This window comes from Strongyloides ratti, assembly GCF_001040885.1.
Source record: "Strongyloides ratti genome assembly S_ratti_ED321, chromosome : 1".
NCBI classification, from domain to species: Eukaryota; Metazoa; Nematoda; class Chromadorea; order Rhabditida; family Strongyloididae; genus Strongyloides; species Strongyloides ratti.
The window spans coordinates 8,305,682-8,325,277 of record NC_037307.1 but is presented as its reverse complement, the minus strand read 5'-3'; the positions used below and the strand labels follow the sequence as shown (position 1 = coordinate 8,325,277).

Here is a 19,596-nt window from a genome sequence, read left to right as displayed (position 1 = left end):
CATTTATCTTGGAAGATATATTATTCGAAGGAGTATATACAATCATTTTAATAATAAATATATATATATATTTATATATATATACACACATATAATACTATATTTATATATCAGATCAGGGAAATATAATAATTTATGTCTTAAAAAACTTTTTTGAAAACTAAATAATTAACTATATTAAATAAAAAAAAAATTTATACAAATATTTTGACAGAAAATTGGCTTAAAATATTAATTATAAATAATATGTATATAAATTATTTTCATGCTAATTAATTATAAAGTTAACAAAACATACTTCTGAATTTCAATTTCTCACAGCCGTTATTTTTATATTTATCATTTATCACTATTCTAAACAACTAAAATATTATGAGAATAATCTCAACAAAAAAAAAACCAAACATCCTCAACTGTAAAAGTATTACGCATATTTCTCCATCAACAAGAGACAAATAAAATAGAATCCAATTGTTCCTTGTGCATGACTAAATATAACACTCATTTTTATTTAAATGCATATTTCTATATGTTTTTATAGGGAGCTTCTTTATGTATCATCAAATTAAAATGGTTCAATTGATGTAGATAGATGTGCTGAAAATATATAAATACACATATATATATATATATTTTACCGTTGGATACGAATATAATAGTGTATAAAATGCGTTGTCTGGTGATGAATATGTAATATGATCATTTCAGACATTTCAGAGTAACTGAATTAATTATGAGAATACATACATATTAGGAGTTAAACAATGATTTGAAAAAAAAAAGGTTATATATATTTCTATTAATTTTAGATATATATATATATATGTATTGTGTACATAACATTACTAAAATATTTTCTGATATACCACAATACATTCAGAGATTGTGCGTATTATCCGATGATGAAAAAGTTTTTTTTTTATCGTTATGAATTATAAAAAAAAAGTAGAAATAAAAATGTCAGAAACTTCTATTTATAATAAAAAATGAACATGCAAATTATTGGTGTAACAATAAAAATATAATATAAAACACTTCTAAATATTATTTGGATGAATGATAAAAATACAATAAAAAAAAAATGACTGTAACATGCAAGTTCATTATTCAGACATCTATTTCGTTGTTTTCCTTTTTAACATCATGTTATGATTACAATTCAATGGTTGTGTCATTGTTATATAGTGAGGTACCTAAAACATACGACTACTTTCAACATTAAATAATTTATTTTCTCTCTGATTTAGTAAAAGAATAATTATAGGAAATTTTATGATTCGACTAATTCTATACAGTAATTCGTTGTGACAAATATAATGTCATTTCTTTCACATGTTATTCTTGAACGATGATAGTTTATATATTGTTAAAGCCAAACATTATGTATATATATATACTGTACTTTTTACTTGATAAAATATTTGAAAAATGATAAAAATTTTCCATTTGAAAGAGTTATTGTGCCGTTCTCAAAAAATTTTAGTATAATTAACTATATATATAAAATGTATCATTTTTAACTTTTTAATATATTTGAGCACATTTTCTCAAAGCGATTTGACTAGACTTTTCGAGATACCCTTTTCCAAATAACTCTTTTATATTTGAAGAAAATTGTAAAATGTTTTAGAAAAAATAAGTAGTTAAATAAATTATTCCAAAATATAATTATTTTAAAGTATATATTCTTGTAAATAAATTTTTTTTTTAAAAAAAGATAAAAATCATAATAGGGTTAATTTAGGTTTCATGCTGCAAAAATTTGGATTGTTATCAACTGTTAAACGATTATCTTTTGGGGAAATCATAAGAGAGAATCTTTTATTTTCTAAAAGGTAATATTTTTTATATGCCTTTTAAATTTTTAATATATCCCTCCAGATGTATATTAGTTATGACTAACATTTATAATTAAAATTACCTATAATTCATTTATATGAATAAAGAAAACTTTAATAATAGTTTTTTTTTATTATTATTTATTTATAAAATTTTTTATTTTAAGGAGGGTGACTTCTATTTTTGTGACACAACGAATGATGCTATCTTCTATTCCAAATAATACAGAAAAACATTCAATTGTTAAAAGATATGAAAATATTACAAAAAGTGGAGGTGATAAACGTGAGGTAAAGTTTGTCTATTTGATTTTATTTTTTAATTAAAAAAAATTTTAGTATCGTGGTTTAGAATTTCAAAACAAGATAAAAGTTCTTCTTGTTCACGATCCGGAATGTGACAAAGCTGCTGCAGCATTAGATGTTAATGTTGGTTATCTCATGGATCCAAGAGAATATCCTGGGATAGCTCACTTTTGTGAACATATGTTATTTTTGGGAACAGAAAAATATCCTGTTGAAAATGATTACTCAAAATTTATTAGTTCACATGGAGGTCATTGTAATGCCTACACAGATACTGATCACACAAATTATCATTTTGAAGTTGGCCCTTCTGATTTAGATGGTGCCTTAGATAGATTTTCACAATTTTTTTTATCTCCTTTATTTACGCCTAGTGCTACTGAACGCGAAGTTAATGCCGTTGATTCTGAACATAGAAATAATCTTAAGGCTGATAGTTGGAGGTTTGTACAAATTGAACGATCATTATCTAAACCCGGTGGAGATTATACAAGATTTGGTACTGGTAATAAAATTACTCTTCTAGACAAATCTCTTGAAAATGGCATATCTTTACGTGATGAGTTATTGAAATTTCATGAAAAATACTATAGTTCTAATTTGATGACATTCTGTGTTGTTGGTAAAAATACTTTAGATGAATTGGAAGAAATGGTTCTTCAAAAAGATTTTGGAAAGATTGTCAATAAAAATGTTCCTAGTAAAACATGGAATATAAAAGAATTTTTTGGAAAATCAGAAACTGGAATTAAGTTTGAAATTGTTCCTGTAAAAGATATTCAAAAAATTTCATTAAAATTCCCACAAGATGATTTCTCCTCAGATTACAAACATTTACCAAATGATTATATTTCTCATTTACTTGGACATGAAGGTAAAGGTTCAATTTTACAAGAACTTCGTCAAAGAGGATGGGCCACTGGTTTATCAGCTGGTTCTAGAAGTATTTCAAAAGGAACTGAAATGTTTTGTGTTGATATAACTTTAACAAATGAAGGTTTAAATCACACTGAAGAAGTTTTAAAAATATTTTTCAATTATATAGGTGTTTTAAAAAAAGAAGGCCCACAAGAATGGATTTATGATGAAAATGAAAAAATATCTAGGACAAGATTTCGTTTTAAAGATCGTGAATCTCCAATGTCTTATGCAACAAATCTTTCTCTGAAACTTCAAACTGTACCAATGGAAGATATATTGACAGCAAAATGGTTGTCAGAAAGTTTCAATCCACTTAAAATAAAACAAGTACTTTTAGGATTAACACCAGAAAATATGATATATTCTGTTATTGCTCAAAAATTTGCTGGTAAACCAAATGCAGAGAAAGAGATTATTTATGGAACAGAATATGTTAAAGAAAAATTGTCATCTGAATTTATTGAAGAATTAAAGAAGGCAGAAAATAATCCACCTAACTTTTTACATTTACCAGAACCTAATAGATATATTTCAACTAAATTTGATTTAGTTGAAAGAGAAACCCCCGAAATTAAACATCCCAGAATTATTGGTGAAGATAAATTTAAACGTATTTGGTTTAAACAGGATAATGAATTTAATCTACCTAAATGTAATCTTGTTCTTAGTATCCATTCTCCAATTGGAATTGCATCTCCAACAAATGTCATTTTGTCTAACATTTATATGGCATCTTTTGGAATAGATATAGCAGCTGATTTATATGCTTCAGGATTAGCTGGTTATACTACAAAACACAGTGTACAAAATTTTGGTTTTTTTACACAATTTAAAGGATATAATGAGAAAATTGGTATAGTAGCTAAAGATACCATTGAAAAATTAATTAATTATACTCCTAGTGAGAAAAATTTTAAAGTAGTTCATGAATCGACTATTCGTTCTCTTAAAAATTTTTATCAAAACCAACCATATGCTTTGGCAATGCATTATACATCACATTTACTAAATACCAGTAATTGGTCAAAAAAACAATTACTGTCTGTCTCAGAAGATGTCACATTTAATGATGTTATAGAATTTATACCACAATTTTGGAAAAATTATTGCCTCGAATTTTTTTATCATGGAAATATAACAGAGAAAGAAAGTCTTGATATTTGTGAGTCAATATCTAAAACTATTGCTGTTAAATATCCTAGAAGTCGACCATTATTTGCAAATGAAATTGTTACTACAAAAGAATATAAATTATTTGAAAATAAAGAAGCAATTTATCGTCATTTTCAGGATACTCACGATAACAATGGGATGCACATCGTCTTTCAATGCGGTAATTTAGATATCTCCTCTTCTGTCAAATCAAGTGTTATAGCACAAATGCTTGAAGAACCTTGTTATAATGAATTAAGAACACAAAAGCAGTTGGGTTATATTGTTCATTTGGGTAAAAGAACTGCTAATGGCTCTTATGGTATGCATATTATTATTCAAGGAGATAAAGATTTTGATGTTATGAGAGATTCTGTTGAAGAATTTTTGGCTAATTTTAGAACAAAACTTGAAACAATGACTGAAGAAGAATTTGATAAATATATTACAGCACAAATTGTCAAAATATCTGAAAAAGCTAAAACTATGTATGAGAAAGGATTAAGATATTATGAAGTTATTTGTGATGGAACATATCATTTTGATCGTCGTGAAGATATGATATCTGAATTGCGCAATATAACAAAAGAAGATATTATTAAATATTGGGATGAGACTATTGCCAAAAATGCACCAAGAAGAAAAAAGTTAACGACAATTGTTTATAAAAAAGGTGCAACAAAAGATTCAATTGATACTCATTCAACAGATGAGAATATTGTAGAGATAAAGTCAGCTGAATCATTTAAATCATCAAGTGATTTATATGGAAGTCCTCAACCAGTTATTGATATTCAACCATTAGGATTACCTTATTAAAAAAAAATTTCAATCCTTATTTGTATATATATATAAATTTATTAGTTACCTATTAGGAGTTTTTTTTTCTATATTAGGATAATTTTTATTTATAGATATCCATAAGATGGGATTTTTATAATTGTTTACTATGCATTTTTTTAAATAAAATTTGTATCATTTTATCATTAGGCAATTTCGCAAATATATTTATTTATATATATATATTTTTTTTTCTTTAAATGTATTTTCGATAAAATACTTTTAGTAAGACATCCCTCATTGTAAATAAGAACACTTTTATAGTAGTACAAAATTCAGCTTATTTAAAATTAACAAAAAAAGATATAATTTTTCTCTCTCGTTATTTGTATTTTCTAGGGTATATTGAAAGATAACAATAAAATTTTTAAATGATGTTATGAGAAATAGAAAAAGCATTAAATACATGTACATGAATATAATAAAGTTTAAATATTTCAATTGTTTTTAAGTATATATTTATATTAACTTAACCACAGTATCTGTTAACATTCTTCTTTTTTTTTGTAATTGAAATGAGAAATTAATGAAGTTATGCCCATACTCTAAACAATTTGTCAAATTTTATTTTTTAAAAAGAAATTTTATTAAAATAAAATAATTTTAAATATAAACAGTTTATAAATATATATCTTAATTTTTTCATTCATTAAACAATACATACCAAAAATGAAATAAAACTGTTAAATTAGATTGATGATGTTTTTCTACCAAAGACTTTAATTCATTCATTATCCATTACTAAAACACTCAACTTTCCAATTTCAACAATCAACTTCTACAACTAGTAAAGAATTTTTTTCTACATGACATAAATCTGAAAAATTAAATCTGTCATGTCATAGAGAAGAATTTTAAAACCAACACCAGTTATCTAAGCTTATGAAATTCTCATATGTATTTACAACTAAATAATTCTCTTGCATGTCTGCGTTGTATTGAGGAGGTAACTTATTGATAGAGCTACGCCTTTCGGACTCCTTTTACCAAAGGCAGACAACAAAATCTTAAGCGGAAAAGCGAGAACATCATCAGAAGTAGTTCCAATTTTTGTTTAATTTTCTATATAAATTTATTTAGAGAAAAAAAATGACTACAATCAGAAAGAAACTTGTTATTGTTGGAGATGGTGCTTGTGGTAAAACTTGCCTTTTGATTGTATTTAGTAAGGATCAATTCCCGGACGTCTATGTTCCAACTGTTTTTGAAAATTACGTCGCCGATATTGAGGTTGATGGAAAGCAGGTTTGTCTTTTTTATTTATAAAGGCGCCTTTTTATACAGTGAATATATTTTTATAGGTTGAATTAGCATTATGGGATACTGCTGGGCAAGAAGATTATGATCGTCTTCGTCCACTTTCATATCCAGATACAGATGTTGTATTGATGTGTTTTAGCATAGATTCTCCGGATTCACTAACAAATATTCAAGAAAAATGGACTCCAGAAGTTCGTCATTTCTGTCCTAATGTACCAATTATCCTTGTTGGAAATAAAAAGGATATTCGCGCTGAGGCTGAGGCTTGTACTGATAGCCGTAATAGAATTGAAACTGTTAAATCAGATATGGGAAAAACGATGGCAGAGCAAATTGGTGCTTATGCTTACCTTGAATGTTCAGCTAAGACAAAAGAAGTATGTTTACAAAATATATATATTTTTTTTCATTTTATAATAAAAATTTTGTTTACTTTCCAGGGTGTCCGTGACGTTTTTGAAACTGCCACTAGAGCTGCTCTTGCAACAAAACCAAAAAATAAAGGAAAGTGTGATTTGCTTTAAACGTTTTAATTCCATATACAGTGTGTTTCACTAAAAAGGACAGATTTTATTTAATTATATTTTGCATCTCTTCTAACATAATCTGTATTTGTTTTAAAATAATCGACGGCAATTTGGTATTTTATTATACGATTAAAATTTAAAAAAAAATTATTTATTTTTAAGTGTTATTTGTATACAATTTGATGAATGCTAATTGTAGTTTCACATATCTATTGAACACTAATTTTTGTCAGAGACAATTTAGTTAGAACAATCTGTGAATAAAATCTTGTCATGTTAGATTGTAAACTCATTTTGATTCCTTTCATTTTCAATATATTTAAAAGAAAGGATGAATATTCCATTTTTTGTTATCATGACATTTCCTTTTTTTTTTCAGTGGTGTTTTTTTTTTCAATTTATATAAATAACAAAATGTGTATGTCCCAAAAAATTTATTGAAAAGCTAGAAACACCCAGGTGTTTAGATATTTAAACAATAGACTTTAGCATTTTGCTAAAGGAATTTTATCTAAAGACATTTTCTAATAGATATATATATATATACATTTATATATATATCATTCTACATAAATTTTCTTTTTCTATTTTATATTATGTAAATAAAAAAATAATAATATTCCTATGAATTATATATATATATATGTCTTTTATATACTAAATAAAAATAGTAACAATATTTATTTAATTTTTTTTATAATTTATTATGGTAAAATAGTTTTTATATATATGTTTTAAAAAAAAGTTCGTGTCCTACTCAACTATTTGCTATATCATATAATATAAAAATATATAAAAATAGTTTAACTAAATATAACAATTTTCTCTAATTTAAATATAAAAAATAGCTATATAAAAATTTAAAGAAAGAAATGAATATTGGAATATATTTTGTTTTTAAAAAAAATTGAAGGATGTTAAAATAAAAATTTTAGTACATATATATAAAAGTTTATTGTGTTTTAGTTAGGTACTGATTCTTTTCCTTTATCAGCATCTAATTGTTTTCCAAGGTACTCCCAATTATGTACCATAAGTTTTTGAATAGCAAGTAAAGCATGATAACGAACATTAGGATCTTCAGCAGATAAAAGTTTCATAACTTTTCCTTTTCCATCTTGATTTTCAATAACTCTAAAATTAAATTTTTTTTTTTAAATATTTGTATAAATTTTAAAATAAACATACGTTTTTCCTCTTGGATAATGTCTAACATATTCACCAATATCGTGGGCAGCAACACATTGTGTAAGTGGATCGCCTTCTTCTAATTTTGAAATAAGAAGTTTAACTAATTCAAAGTTTTTCTCGTTTAATCTTTGAGCATTTTCTTTCCAAAATTTGTCAGATTTATGTACTGGACTCCATTGGAGTCTTCCGCTACGAAGTTCTGTTACATATTCATCAAAAGAGCTTAAATCTTGAACACTTGCTTGGAGTTTTTGGTTAAGAAATTCAATATCTTCAACGATATCTGTGTCTTCAAGTTTTTTATTTTCTAATAATTCTAAAGTTTTCATGGTTTTACATTGAACCATTTGAAGAGCTGATTCACGGACGATTTCTCTATCTTCAATTTTTTCAATGATATTTCTAAATGTTGCAAGAATGATTCTCATAACTTTTTCTTTTGTTGTTTCAGATAAAATTTCAACAAGAAGTGGAATAACACCAGCATGTTGGACAGCTTTAGCTAATTTCTCATTGAAAGTTAAACACCAAAAACAGAAGATAATTTGATATTGTAATTGGAAATTAATTTTGTTATTTAAAACATGAGCTAAATCCATAATACCATTTCCTTTAACAAATTCAAATCTATATTTGTCAACACGAAGCATCATTTGAAGGCATCTGGTAGCTGTATTAATGTATTTATTATCTTTATTTTTTAATTCTTCTTTAAGAAGACTAAAATAAACATTAAGATCAGTTCCAGTCATTAAAACACCACCATTACATGCTATTTTAGCAATAATAATAGCCATTTGATTTTTAATAAACAAATCTGGATTATTAAGAACTGGCAAAAAGTAAGAAAAAATAGTTTTATCATGAATACCATCACCTTTAAAAACTTCAGCACGTGTTTTATCTTCACTTAATAAATCATCAAGCATAACAAGTGAATATTTTACAAGTGGAACTTTTGAAATATTTGTAATAAGTGAAATAAAAGTATTGGCAGTAGCCATTTGATTTTGCAAAATAAATTGTTGACGAGCTTCTCGTGAAGTACACTTTTCATAATTAATAACAAAATCATAGTCTTCTTGTTTAATCATGTCACTTCTTAAATAAGAACTCCAATTTGGTTTATCACGATTACGAACTTCATTAGCTTGAATTTGAAGATGTGATGTAGCACTAATCATATCAGGGGTAAATTGAGAAACAACATCCTCAGAAGTAGTCATATTTTTCTCTGAAATGAAAACATTTAATTTCTCATCTTTTGAACTACTACACCCCATTTTTTAACATAAATATAACGAAAAAATAATAAAAAGAAACATTATGAAAAATATAAAATTACAATAAACAAAAATTATAAATGGTAATAAATATCAAGAGTAGAAATAAAAAAAATAAATAAATGTTTTCTCTTGATTAATATTTTTTCAACCTCATTATATATTATTTTTCCCATTATATTAGAGGAAGACAACTCGAATGTATAAATGACAAAGTTTCAGCCTAGACCAATAATCAAAATTCGCGAACGAAAGTCGTTTCAGGAGTCAGTTGATAATACATAGTTAAGTTTAATGATAAAACCATTCATGGTTGGTATGTATATATCGACTAACACTAATAATTGATAACATCACGAGTATCCAAAATAAAATGGACTTTCGTGTAAAGAACACTATAGTAACTTTATAATAATAAAAACATAAAATAAATTATATGATATAACACTTTATGAACTGCTGATGACAACAAAATAACAAAAAAACAATTTAATTCGTTTAATTTAACGTCTGCGGTAATTAGAACGAGCAACTTTTGGTCTTGGTGGAAGGATAACTCCATCAAACTAAAAAAAAAATAATATTATTATTTATAAATAATAAAAAAAACACTACCTTTTGTTGGAACCATTTAACAGCTTCCTCTTTACTAAGTCTGTGTGATTTACCAACACGAGCTGTGCAACGTTTCTTCTTGGCTACACGTTTTCCACCGGCACGATCAAGAACTACGTAGAAGTTCATTCCGTAGATACCAATAGATGGATCATACTTAAGTCCAAGATCGATGTGCTCAGCAATTCCGAATCCGAAGTTACCAGTGTCAGAGAAATTCTCACGGTAAAGTTCGTATTCTTTAACTTTTAATCCACGTTCAATGATTTCCTCGGCTTTTGACCCACGAATTGTAGCATGAACAGCAATTTTTTCATTACGACGAATTCCAAAGGAACGAATTGTGTAACGAGCTTTTGAGAGAACTGGAATTTGACCAGTAAGTTGTTCAACGACCTAAAAAAATTATTTATATTCATTATAAATATAAAAAATTTACCTTAGCGGCACGAGTAAGTCTATCACCAGATTCTCCAACACAAATATCAATGCAGAGTTTGGCAATTTTGATATCCCTCATTGGATTCTTAGCCTTCTTTTCTCTGATTTCAGCAAGTTGTTCAGCCTTACCCATTGTTTCAACCTATAGCACAAAAAAAGTATAATTTATTTTCAATTAATTTAAGTAACAAAACGGCAAGTTAAAAATTAAATTAAAAAATAATTTAAATAACATGATTTATGAAAGGAAAAATTAATCCATAAAATAAAGAATAATTTTTAAATTCGTGTTCAACGTAATATAACACTTTTTAGTACCAATTTTGGAGATTCAACATATAGAAAATATAAATTTAAAAAAAGGGTCTCTTTTCCAGCACAGTACAATTGGGAAAACAGGTTTCGTTTTAAAACAAATGTGTGGGGAAATGTCTACCTTAAAAATTTTTCCTATCATAAGTTTAGTTACATAAAAAAATATTTGTAGCCATATGATATTTCTACAAATAATATCAAAAATGTAGGATTTTATAAACAATGGTAACAAATAAAAAAATCCAGAACGTTGAAAAGATTTATAGTATAACTTTTGACATATGATTAAATAAGATAAAATGTATTTTCTTAAAATATTGTATATTATTTTAAGATAGAATAACAAATACATAAATAAAAAAAATAAAAGATTTATAAAGATAATTTTCTTTTATTGTTATTTTTAAAAAATTAATTTTATTCTATATGCACTAAATTTTTTTAGCAAAGAAAATGTAACATTTTTTAAAATACATAATAGTATCACTATAATTAATTAAAGATATACTTATTTTATAACAAATCAAAACAAAAATGAATAAAAAATATATATTTAAATTTATTTGCTAATAAATTTGAATAATCTTAATTTAAAAAATCATTCTTATATAGAATATTAGACGGTGGAAATATGTTCCTATGATAAATTTTTATTAACTTCTAATTACTTTTATATAATGTAACAAAAGTTTTTTTTTATATATCAATTATAAAATAATGTACTATATTTGTATTAAATCAGCTTGCAGTATTGTCATTTTCATAGAATTTTTTTTACATAAATGTTTTATATTAATCAATACACAAAAATTAAAATTTACTTTTTTGTTATCTCTCATTAAATAATTTTTGAGGTTTACTTTATTATTAAATTACTTAAAAAGAAAATGATTGATTATTTACATTTAATACTAAAAATTACTTTCTTTTATCATACAGAAAAAATGTTTAGTAGTATATTATTAAAATCTGGCCATTTTATTTTTTTTTTATGTTATGTAAAAATAAGCAATTAGATAACACGTCAGTATTCATATACATTTGTAATCATTGTTCAGATCAACTAAAATAGTATATACGTAAAGAAGTTATTAATATAATATTTTTTTTTTTCTTGTTTAAAAATATAATTACAATATTTTTAGTGAAACTAGTTATTACTTTTTATATACAACAAATTAATTTGTTTATTGATAAAAAAATATTCTGCATACATAATACTCAATTAAATGATGTTAAGAAATATCTTAAATAAATCAAAAGCAAAATTGCACGTAGCTAAATTTCATGTGAGTCGTAATAAATGTAGATAAATTACAATAATCATTGTTTAGAATTTCTCAAAAGAATCTTTTAAAGTTGTTGAAGTTGGACCAAGAGATGGATTGCAAAATGAAAAGCAAATAATTCCTACGAAAACAAAGGTAGAATTAATTAATAAACTTACTACTACTGGACTTAAAACAGTCGAAGCAACAAGCTATGTTTCACCAAAATGGGTACCACAAATGGCTGATCATAATGAAGTAATTTCATTAATTGAACACACTAAAGGTGTTTCATATCCTGTTCTTGTGCCAAACATGGCTGGACTAAATAATGCTTTAAAAAATAAGGATGTCAAAGAAATTGCAGTTTTTGGAGCTGCTTCAAATACTTTTTCAAAGTAAGTTGTTAATACATTGTTAAATTAAATTATTGTGTTTAGAAAAAATACAAATTGTACAATTGATGAGTCTCTCGTTAGACTTAAGGAAGTAACTAAACATGCCTTAGACTCTGGATTAACTGTTAGAGGATACGTCTCATGTATCATTGGATGTCCATATGAAGGAAAGATAAATCCAAAGATTGTTGCAAATATAACTGAACAATTAATTGATGCTGGATGTTATGAAGTTTCACTTGGTGATACTATTGGTGTTGGGAGTGCTGGTTCAATGGATAATCTTTTGAATGAAGTATTGAAAGCAGTTCCTGCATCCAAATTAGCTGTACACTGTCATGACACTTACGGTCAGGCATTAACAAATGTCCTTGTTGCAATTGAAAAAGGAATTAGAACAGCAGATAGCTCTGTAGCTGGACTTGGAGGTTGTCCTTATGCTAAAGGAGCAACAGGAAATTTAGCTACAGAAGATTTGGTTTACATGCTTCATGATCTTGGTTTCAAAACTGGTATAAATATTGATAAATTAGTTGAAACGGGTAATTGGATTTGCAATGAAATGAAAAGAGAAAATGTATCCAAAGCTTCAAACGCTTTGAAAGGAAAAATATCAAACTAACTAGTTTTTTCACCGCATAACACCTTCATATCTTTTGTCATTTCTGCCAATAAACATGTAGCTGTTTCCCTCTGTTCCCTTTCAAGTAACAATTCATCTGTTAGCAATTTTATTCTTTCTTCAAGTTCACGTACTTTCATACTTTTTTCTACTAACAATTTTTGAATTTTAGTTGCATGAGGAATTTTCTTCAAATCTTCAATTTGATTCTGTAGTTTTTCAATTGTATGTTTATCTCTTTCAAGTTGTTGTTCTCTAGCTGAAAGTAATAATTGTGATTTAATTGTAGTGTGACTATAACATCCTTCGTCATCATCGTCTTTATTCTTTATCATAAATGCATTTTCTAAATCTCTATATTGTTGTTCTATATCACGCAGCTTTCTTTTTAAACGGGAATTTTCATTTTTTAAATGCGTCGCCTCTTTTTTTATAATTTCAGTTGTTTCCTAAGAAAAAGATAAGAAAGTTATAATGAAAAATAAAACGTACAGATAATTCTCGGGAGCATTTTTTCTTTTGCTCTAGAAGATTTTCTATAAAATTAGACATTTTTTCTATTGTATCTTCTTTACGATATATTTCATTTATGAGCATTTCACTGTTTAATTTTAATTTTTTTATTTCTAGTTCTTGCTCTTTAATCTTATCTTCTGCCGATATTCGTACATTTTCCATTTTAATGCTACATTCATGTTTTGCTGCAATAACCTCCTCCTTTAATCGATTTGCATGAGAACTATTTAGCTGTCTTTGGTTAACCTCCTGTTTTTTAAATTCTAATCTTAATCGTTTGTTTTCAGCAGCTTCTTTTTCAACATCTTCTGTCAATTTTGTTAATTTCTCTTCAAGATATTTAGTATGTTCCCGTAAATATTCATTTTCCCGTATTATTTTAATTACTTTCCCTCCATTTTCCGTATTTAACTTTTTCAATTCATTATTTTCTACTCTTAATTCCATAATTGTATTTGTTAACTCTTCTACATGTTCAGAGTACAAATTTTCCATGCATTCCAATCTTTGATTGTCAGCTTCACCTCCCTCCTGTACTGCTTTAAGTAATTGCTCACATATTTCAGTTAAAATCTTAACTTGTTGTTTCAAATAAGGTCTATTTTCTTCTTCATCTTTTATAATATCCGATATTGTTGTTTTATTATTTAATTCTTCAATAACGCGCTCTCTTTCTTTTAACTATTAAAAAAATAATATTATAGTCGGCATAATCAATATCTACCTGTTTTTTAACATTTACCAAGCGGCACTTAAGTTCCAAGATTTCATTTTTAGATAGTGTACTTGAAGAGGATTTTGATGACTGGAAATAATCTACATTTTTAGAGTATTTCCTTCGATTTGAATCAGAAGATGACTTTGATGTCGACGGTGTAGAAAAAGACGGAGTTGCCGGTGAATTAGGCATAAATATATAAAAGTATGATTTTTTTGATACTCAGTTTATGCACATGTTCGTATATGCCGGCTATCTGAACTTAATTGAAATATAACCATGTTTACCGCCAATTTATGTTGGAATAGTGTCAATACGTTGTAATCAAATCTTGTTTCTCCAATTAATTATTTTTTATCTATTTTTTAATTAAAATTTAAATGGCAAAAATTGGTAAGAAAAGATTATCTGCTCCTGGATATATTATTGAAACTCCATTAAGGGGTGTTACAAAGGTAATTTTATTTATTTAAATCTTTTTATAGATAAATATATATTTTAGACACATCTTAAAAAAAGTTTAAAAAAGAGACAGTCTTGTGGTGCAGTATTAAAAACAATTGGGAATAATAGTTTTTCGACATCTGCAGATAAATCATTAAATGAAAGCAAGTTATCTCTTCAAAATATATCAATTTCTCCACATTCATTAACTCAGAAATTACAAGAATTTGGTAAGGAATATTTAAAAAATGGTGATGTTAAAGATATTCCTGATGCAGTTGGTATATCAGAACAAGATCTTTCTTTTTCTGTTGAAGAATTTGAAAATAAAAAGAAGGAATGTCTTAGTAAATGTAAAAATGCGGATGCTTTAGAGTCATCCCATGCTATAAATTTAGATTTGTCTGATGCCGTTTTGGTTGGTGCCAAATGCTTGTTAACTGAGAAAATTGCAACAAGAAGTGTTACAAAAAAAATATGTGAAGAGACTGGAGCGACAGAAGAACAAATTTTATTTGATCATAATAATTGTATTCCTGAAAATAAATGGACAGCTGAAGTTGATAGAAAGATAAAAGACAACATCTTTGAAACTTTATCTGATTTAAAATCACAAATCTCATTAAAATCATCTATCTTGGATAATATTAAAAGTCCTGATGAAGTTAAGAAGAGACTTCGTATTAATTCTAGTAGCAACAAAGTTAACGAAGAATTAATGAAAACGCCGGTAAATAATGGACGTATTGATCCTTTAAGTCATACAAAAATACAAGAAGAATATGCTGCTCGTGTTGCTAGTAATCTTCGTCATAGACGTCTTCTCAAGAAAAATACTACTTCTTTTTTTCTTCCATAGTACTGTTATTTTTAATAATTAATTAAATAATTTTTAATATATACAATATTAAATTGTACCTATTGTTACACCATGTGCAATATTTCTGGTTTTAATGTACAATTATAAATAGTCTACCTAATTTTTTTATCTCATTTTAATATATTTGATATGTTTATTTTTTTTATTTAAAATAAAGGAATTGGATAATATACACTTTTTTATTTAATGAATTTAATTGATTAAAAATTTAAAACAGTAGAAACAAAGGTAATGTCAAAATAATTTAAAATGCATAGCGTGTACGAATATCGTCGAGTTTCTTAGATATGTCATTAATTGTTTTTTGAAGATTTTCTGCAATATCACATTGTTTTAGTCTTTCCAATAAATTAAATTGTTCACACATATCTCCATCAATTATATTCTTTACTGGAGCATAGTAAGATCTATATGATACATGTTCTCTTCCACAAATAGATACAAAATCTCTTCTCATATACATTTCTAATGCTTGGAAGAAATCAAATTCATTTTTTGATAAAAATGGTACTAGTATACCAATGGAACCACTAATTGTACCATATACAATACATTTTTCTGCTCCTGCTAAAATATGAACAAGTTCAAGAGATGTAACAGCATCTCCAACATAAAAATGTGCAATAACATTTGCTTTTTGAGATGCTCCATTCATGGCACCACGTTGCCATATTGTTCTAACTCCAGTTGGATCTTCATCAGCTTCATCTAAAACTCCTTCAGGTAGTCTTAAAACAGCAATTGATCCAAAACGATCTCCAACAACAACTGTATCATAATCTAAAACAGCAATGGCAGTAACGTATCTAGGTGAATTTTCATCACAAAATGTAACAATACTATTATCTTTTTGAATATATCTCATAAAATGAACTGATTCCTGACTATCACATGCAATAATTCTTTGTCCAATTGTAGCTATTTTAACAACATTAACAGGCATATTTCTACTTTCACATTTTTTTAATAATTTTCTTTTACCAAAAGCATACATTCTTATAGATTTACCACAACCAACAAGTGCATGACCTTTAAATTCTGTTATTGCATATACAGGAGCTTCTGTTGATGTTACATGAATTAACTCAAAATTGTGACCTCCATCTGTTATATGGAAAGTATAAATTGCGCCACCAGAATTTGTATGAGGATTAAATTTTAGGCCAGTTGCACAACCAACAAGTACAAAATGAGCTCCAGGATGTTGAAGAAATTCTACAAATGTACAACAAAAAGCAGCATCCCGTGAATCCAATTCAAGTCTTTTTATTGTTTCACCTGTACGTACATTTAATAATCTTAAACATGAAGCCCATTCACCATCAGAAGTACGTTCATAACCATATTCTTCTGTTGGCATATCATTTCCTTTTAAAAATTCAATATATTGAAGTGGTAAAGTTTCTTCATCAATTTCAGTTAATGACAAAATACTTTTAATAACTTCTATTTTATGTTCTTTAGATTTATTTTGTGATAATATTGAACTGTCAGATTCAACAATAAACATTGTACCAGCATAATGATAAACCATATCTCTAGGTGTAAATTGTAATTTAAAACTAATTTGATTAAATGTTTCACCTAACTTTTCAGGACATAAAATGTAAAGTTTATCACCTCCAATACCAACAATTCCTTCTTTTATACCTTCAGCACTAAAACCATCTGCAAATTCTAAAACTTCATAACTAACAGGATTCATATATAACCTATTTTGATGCATATAATTAAGATACATTCTATTTGAGATTGCTAATAATGCATCTTTACCAGATGTGTACATTTTTGATAATTTTACAGGTCTTGTTCCTAAGTGTCGTTTTCTACTATCAGATATATCACCAGTAACAGAATCAATTGAACATCTCATAAGAAAACCATCATCCATACCAATATTTAAGTAAGTTGATCTGTAGTCACTTTCATCTGTTTCATACTCTACAAACATTAATGATCTAGGTCGTGAATCTAATAATTTCATTGTTATTTGTTTTAAACAATCATATGGATCTAAATTAAAAATTCTAACTGTACAATCACCACAACCAATTGCTAAAAATCTAGATCTAAATTCACCATATGGAATTGGTGAAAGAACCATTGATAATACAGTATGATCAACTTGTACTTTTTCATTATACTCATTTAATTGATTATACATATCCAGTTCAAAATAAATTAATTCATTAGTGTTCAAACATATAACAACTTGTCTATTTCTCAATGCTGCATGTGTTATACTTTTCCTGCTTGGACAAACCCATTCATTAATACGTTGATTAACAGTTATATGTCGAATGCCAGTTGGTATAACTTGTATAAAACTATCTTCACCAAATTGACAGGCATTAATTGTTGTAGCACTATTAAAAAAACCAGTATCAACAGCCTCTTCTACAGATTCACCTATCTTAAGGACTAATGTTGCATTAACAAAAGAAACAATAATATAGGCATCATGAATATCATCTAATGATTTTTTTACTGAAAATACACCTGTTGGTGTTCCAGGCATTTGACAAACTGCAACCTCTCTAATTGGTAATCCATTTCTTAAAATTTTTAAATTTGATGATGGACCAGCACCACATAAAGCATAAAATTGTGGAGATCCTTCATTTATCATATCAGCAACTTTAAGTCTCATTAGTGGATTTAATGAATTTAATCGATCAACTTCGTATATGTGTGATAATTGTTTTGGAGTATAAAAATTTTCATTATCATCATCTGTACTAAGAAATTTTTCACCTTCAGTATCATCAAGTTTAGTAATTTGAAAGTATCTTGATGTTGAACTTTCACAAGCAACAAAAAAATAACCAGTTTTTAGAATAGTTATTGCAGAAGCTGGTGGCATTGTGGCAAAGTATGTTAATTCCAGTACAGGATTTTTCTTTGTCATTGATATTGTAAGTTTAAAAAGATCACCATTTTCAAATTGAATAAGGAAAAACATTGCTCCTTTTGTTTTTAATTGAGATACACAGTTTACAATCATTGAAGAAGAATACTCATCATCAAGAGCAAATTTTCTTTTTGGAATTTGTATAGATGATTCTAAACCTTCAATAATATTTTTATAAATTATTTTCCCTTCACAACATAATAAAACTCCACCAGGACCATCAACACCTCTTGGTACAGAAACTACTAAATTAACAATTTGATCAAGAGGTTCAGAACATTTTTTAACAACATGATTTAATCCCAAATCAAGTTCATAATAAACTAAATTTTGCTTACATTCTTTTAATTTTTCCCCAGTAGGATCATTGTCAATTTCTTCAATATCAATTTCAAGGGCAGCAAATGTTGGGTTATCATAACCAACATCAATTCCAACAACTCCAAAACATAATGTTTGTGTCCTACTTGCGTCTAAAGGTGAAGATATTGTTAGTTTTGCTTCTGAATCACGATTCATTATATATACTAACTTTTGTTTTTCAATCGATGCTATCATAACACAACGACCTTTTGGATCAACTGCAATAAATTCTCCGGCAACAGCCCTTCTAATTCCTGTTTTTCCATATGTTTCCATTTGAACAATTTGAAAAATATTTTTTACTGGTATATATTCAAGAAATCCAATTCTTCCACTATCAGATGTTATTATTATATAGTCTTTTTTACCACCAGTTAATCGAAATGCCATTAAATTACGAATATTACCAAAACATTCTTGACTATATATTGTCACTAATTTTCCAGTATTTGGATCTGGTAAAAGTAATTGAAGAGTAGAACCTCTTGCTATACATATTTCCTAAAATAAAATTAATTTATAAAATTAATTAAAAATAATAAAATTACCTGTTGTTTTGAATTACCAAAAAAATGTCCAGATATAGCATGTGTTATAACAGTTTTTGGTTGTAATGTTAAATTATATAGAAACATTAGAAAGTTATTTTAATATTTTTATATATACACCTCCTATTGGTAATTCAAAAAATTTTTTAACAAAAACGAGTTCTATATTCCAAAATATATTCTTTGTAAGAAAATAAATTTAAGCTTTCTATAAATAAATGAAATTGTATTTATAATAA

The 19,596-nt window shown here is 26.6% G+C and overlaps 8 protein-coding genes across 8 annotated transcripts; 4 read left to right on the top strand and 4 right to left on the bottom strand.

Annotated features, from left to right (window-relative positions):
* Positions 1 to 1,148: 1,148 nt before the first annotated feature.
* On the top strand, positions 1,149 to 5,036 carry SRAE_1000259300 (Insulin-degrading enzyme; the record flags this gene model as incomplete). Its single annotated transcript, XM_024649687.1, has 7 exons — positions 1,149 to 1,184; positions 1,680 to 1,690; positions 1,734 to 1,835; positions 2,006 to 2,129; positions 2,178 to 3,141; positions 3,190 to 4,398; positions 4,441 to 5,036. 7 exons carry the CDS (start codon positions 1,149 to 1,151, stop codon positions 5,034 to 5,036), a joined length of 3,042 nt encoding a protein of 1,013 aa, XP_024503539.1.
* Positions 5,037 to 5,952: 916 nt separating this feature from the next.
* SRAE_1000259200 (Ras-like GTP-binding protein Rho1) lies at positions 5,953 to 6,841 on the top strand (the record flags this gene model as incomplete). Its single annotated transcript, XM_024649686.1, has 5 exons — positions 5,953 to 6,003; positions 6,050 to 6,094; positions 6,138 to 6,302; positions 6,359 to 6,694; positions 6,758 to 6,841. 5 exons carry the CDS (start codon positions 5,953 to 5,955, stop codon positions 6,839 to 6,841), a joined length of 681 nt encoding a protein of 226 aa, XP_024503538.1.
* Positions 6,842 to 7,806: 965 nt separating this feature from the next.
* SRAE_1000259100 (V-type proton ATPase subunit H) lies at positions 7,807 to 9,318 on the bottom strand (the record flags this gene model as incomplete). Its single annotated transcript, XM_024649684.1, has 3 exons — positions 7,807 to 7,978; positions 8,033 to 8,867; positions 8,907 to 9,318. 3 exons carry the CDS (start codon positions 9,316 to 9,318, stop codon positions 7,807 to 7,809), a joined length of 1,419 nt encoding a protein of 472 aa, XP_024503537.1.
* A 503-nt stretch (positions 9,319 to 9,821) lies between these two features.
* Positions 9,822 to 10,831, bottom strand: SRAE_1000259000 (60S ribosomal protein L11; the record flags this gene model as incomplete). The annotated part of the gene is made up of 4 exons (XM_024649683.1): positions 9,822 to 9,884; positions 9,934 to 10,329; positions 10,373 to 10,516; positions 10,811 to 10,831. 4 exons carry the CDS (start codon positions 10,829 to 10,831, stop codon positions 9,822 to 9,824), a joined length of 624 nt encoding a protein of 207 aa, XP_024503536.1.
* A 1,087-nt stretch (positions 10,832 to 11,918) lies between these two features.
* Positions 11,919 to 12,977, top strand: SRAE_1000258900 (3-hydroxymethyl-3-methylglutaryl-CoA lyase, cytoplasmic; the record flags this gene model as incomplete). The annotated part of the gene is made up of 3 exons (XM_024649682.1): positions 11,919 to 11,978; positions 12,024 to 12,355; positions 12,398 to 12,977. The coding sequence occupies 3 exons, from the start codon at positions 11,919 to 11,921 to the stop codon at positions 12,975 to 12,977; spliced, it is 972 nt and encodes a 323-aa protein (XP_024503535.1).
* Positions 12,978 to 12,986: 9 nt separating this feature from the next.
* SRAE_1000258800 (Hypothetical protein) lies at positions 12,987 to 14,403 on the bottom strand (the record flags this gene model as incomplete). Its single annotated transcript, XM_024649681.1, has 4 exons — positions 12,987 to 13,020; positions 13,068 to 13,426; positions 13,470 to 14,174; positions 14,218 to 14,403. 4 exons carry the CDS (start codon positions 14,401 to 14,403, stop codon positions 12,987 to 12,989), a joined length of 1,284 nt encoding a protein of 427 aa, XP_024503534.1.
* A 188-nt stretch (positions 14,404 to 14,591) lies between these two features.
* SRAE_1000258700 (Hypothetical protein) lies at positions 14,592 to 15,514 on the top strand (the record flags this gene model as incomplete). The annotated part of the gene is made up of 2 exons (XM_024649680.1): positions 14,592 to 14,666; positions 14,714 to 15,514. 2 exons carry the CDS (start codon positions 14,592 to 14,594, stop codon positions 15,512 to 15,514), a joined length of 876 nt encoding a protein of 291 aa, XP_024503533.1.
* A 265-nt stretch (positions 15,515 to 15,779) lies between these two features.
* SRAE_1000258600 (Splicing factor 3B subunit 3) lies at positions 15,780 to 19,444 on the bottom strand (the record flags this gene model as incomplete). Its single annotated transcript, XM_024649679.1, has 2 exons — positions 15,780 to 19,310; positions 19,358 to 19,444. 2 exons carry the CDS (start codon positions 19,442 to 19,444, stop codon positions 15,780 to 15,782), a joined length of 3,618 nt encoding a protein of 1,205 aa, XP_024503532.1.
* Between the last annotated feature and the right edge of the window lie 152 nt (positions 19,445 to 19,596).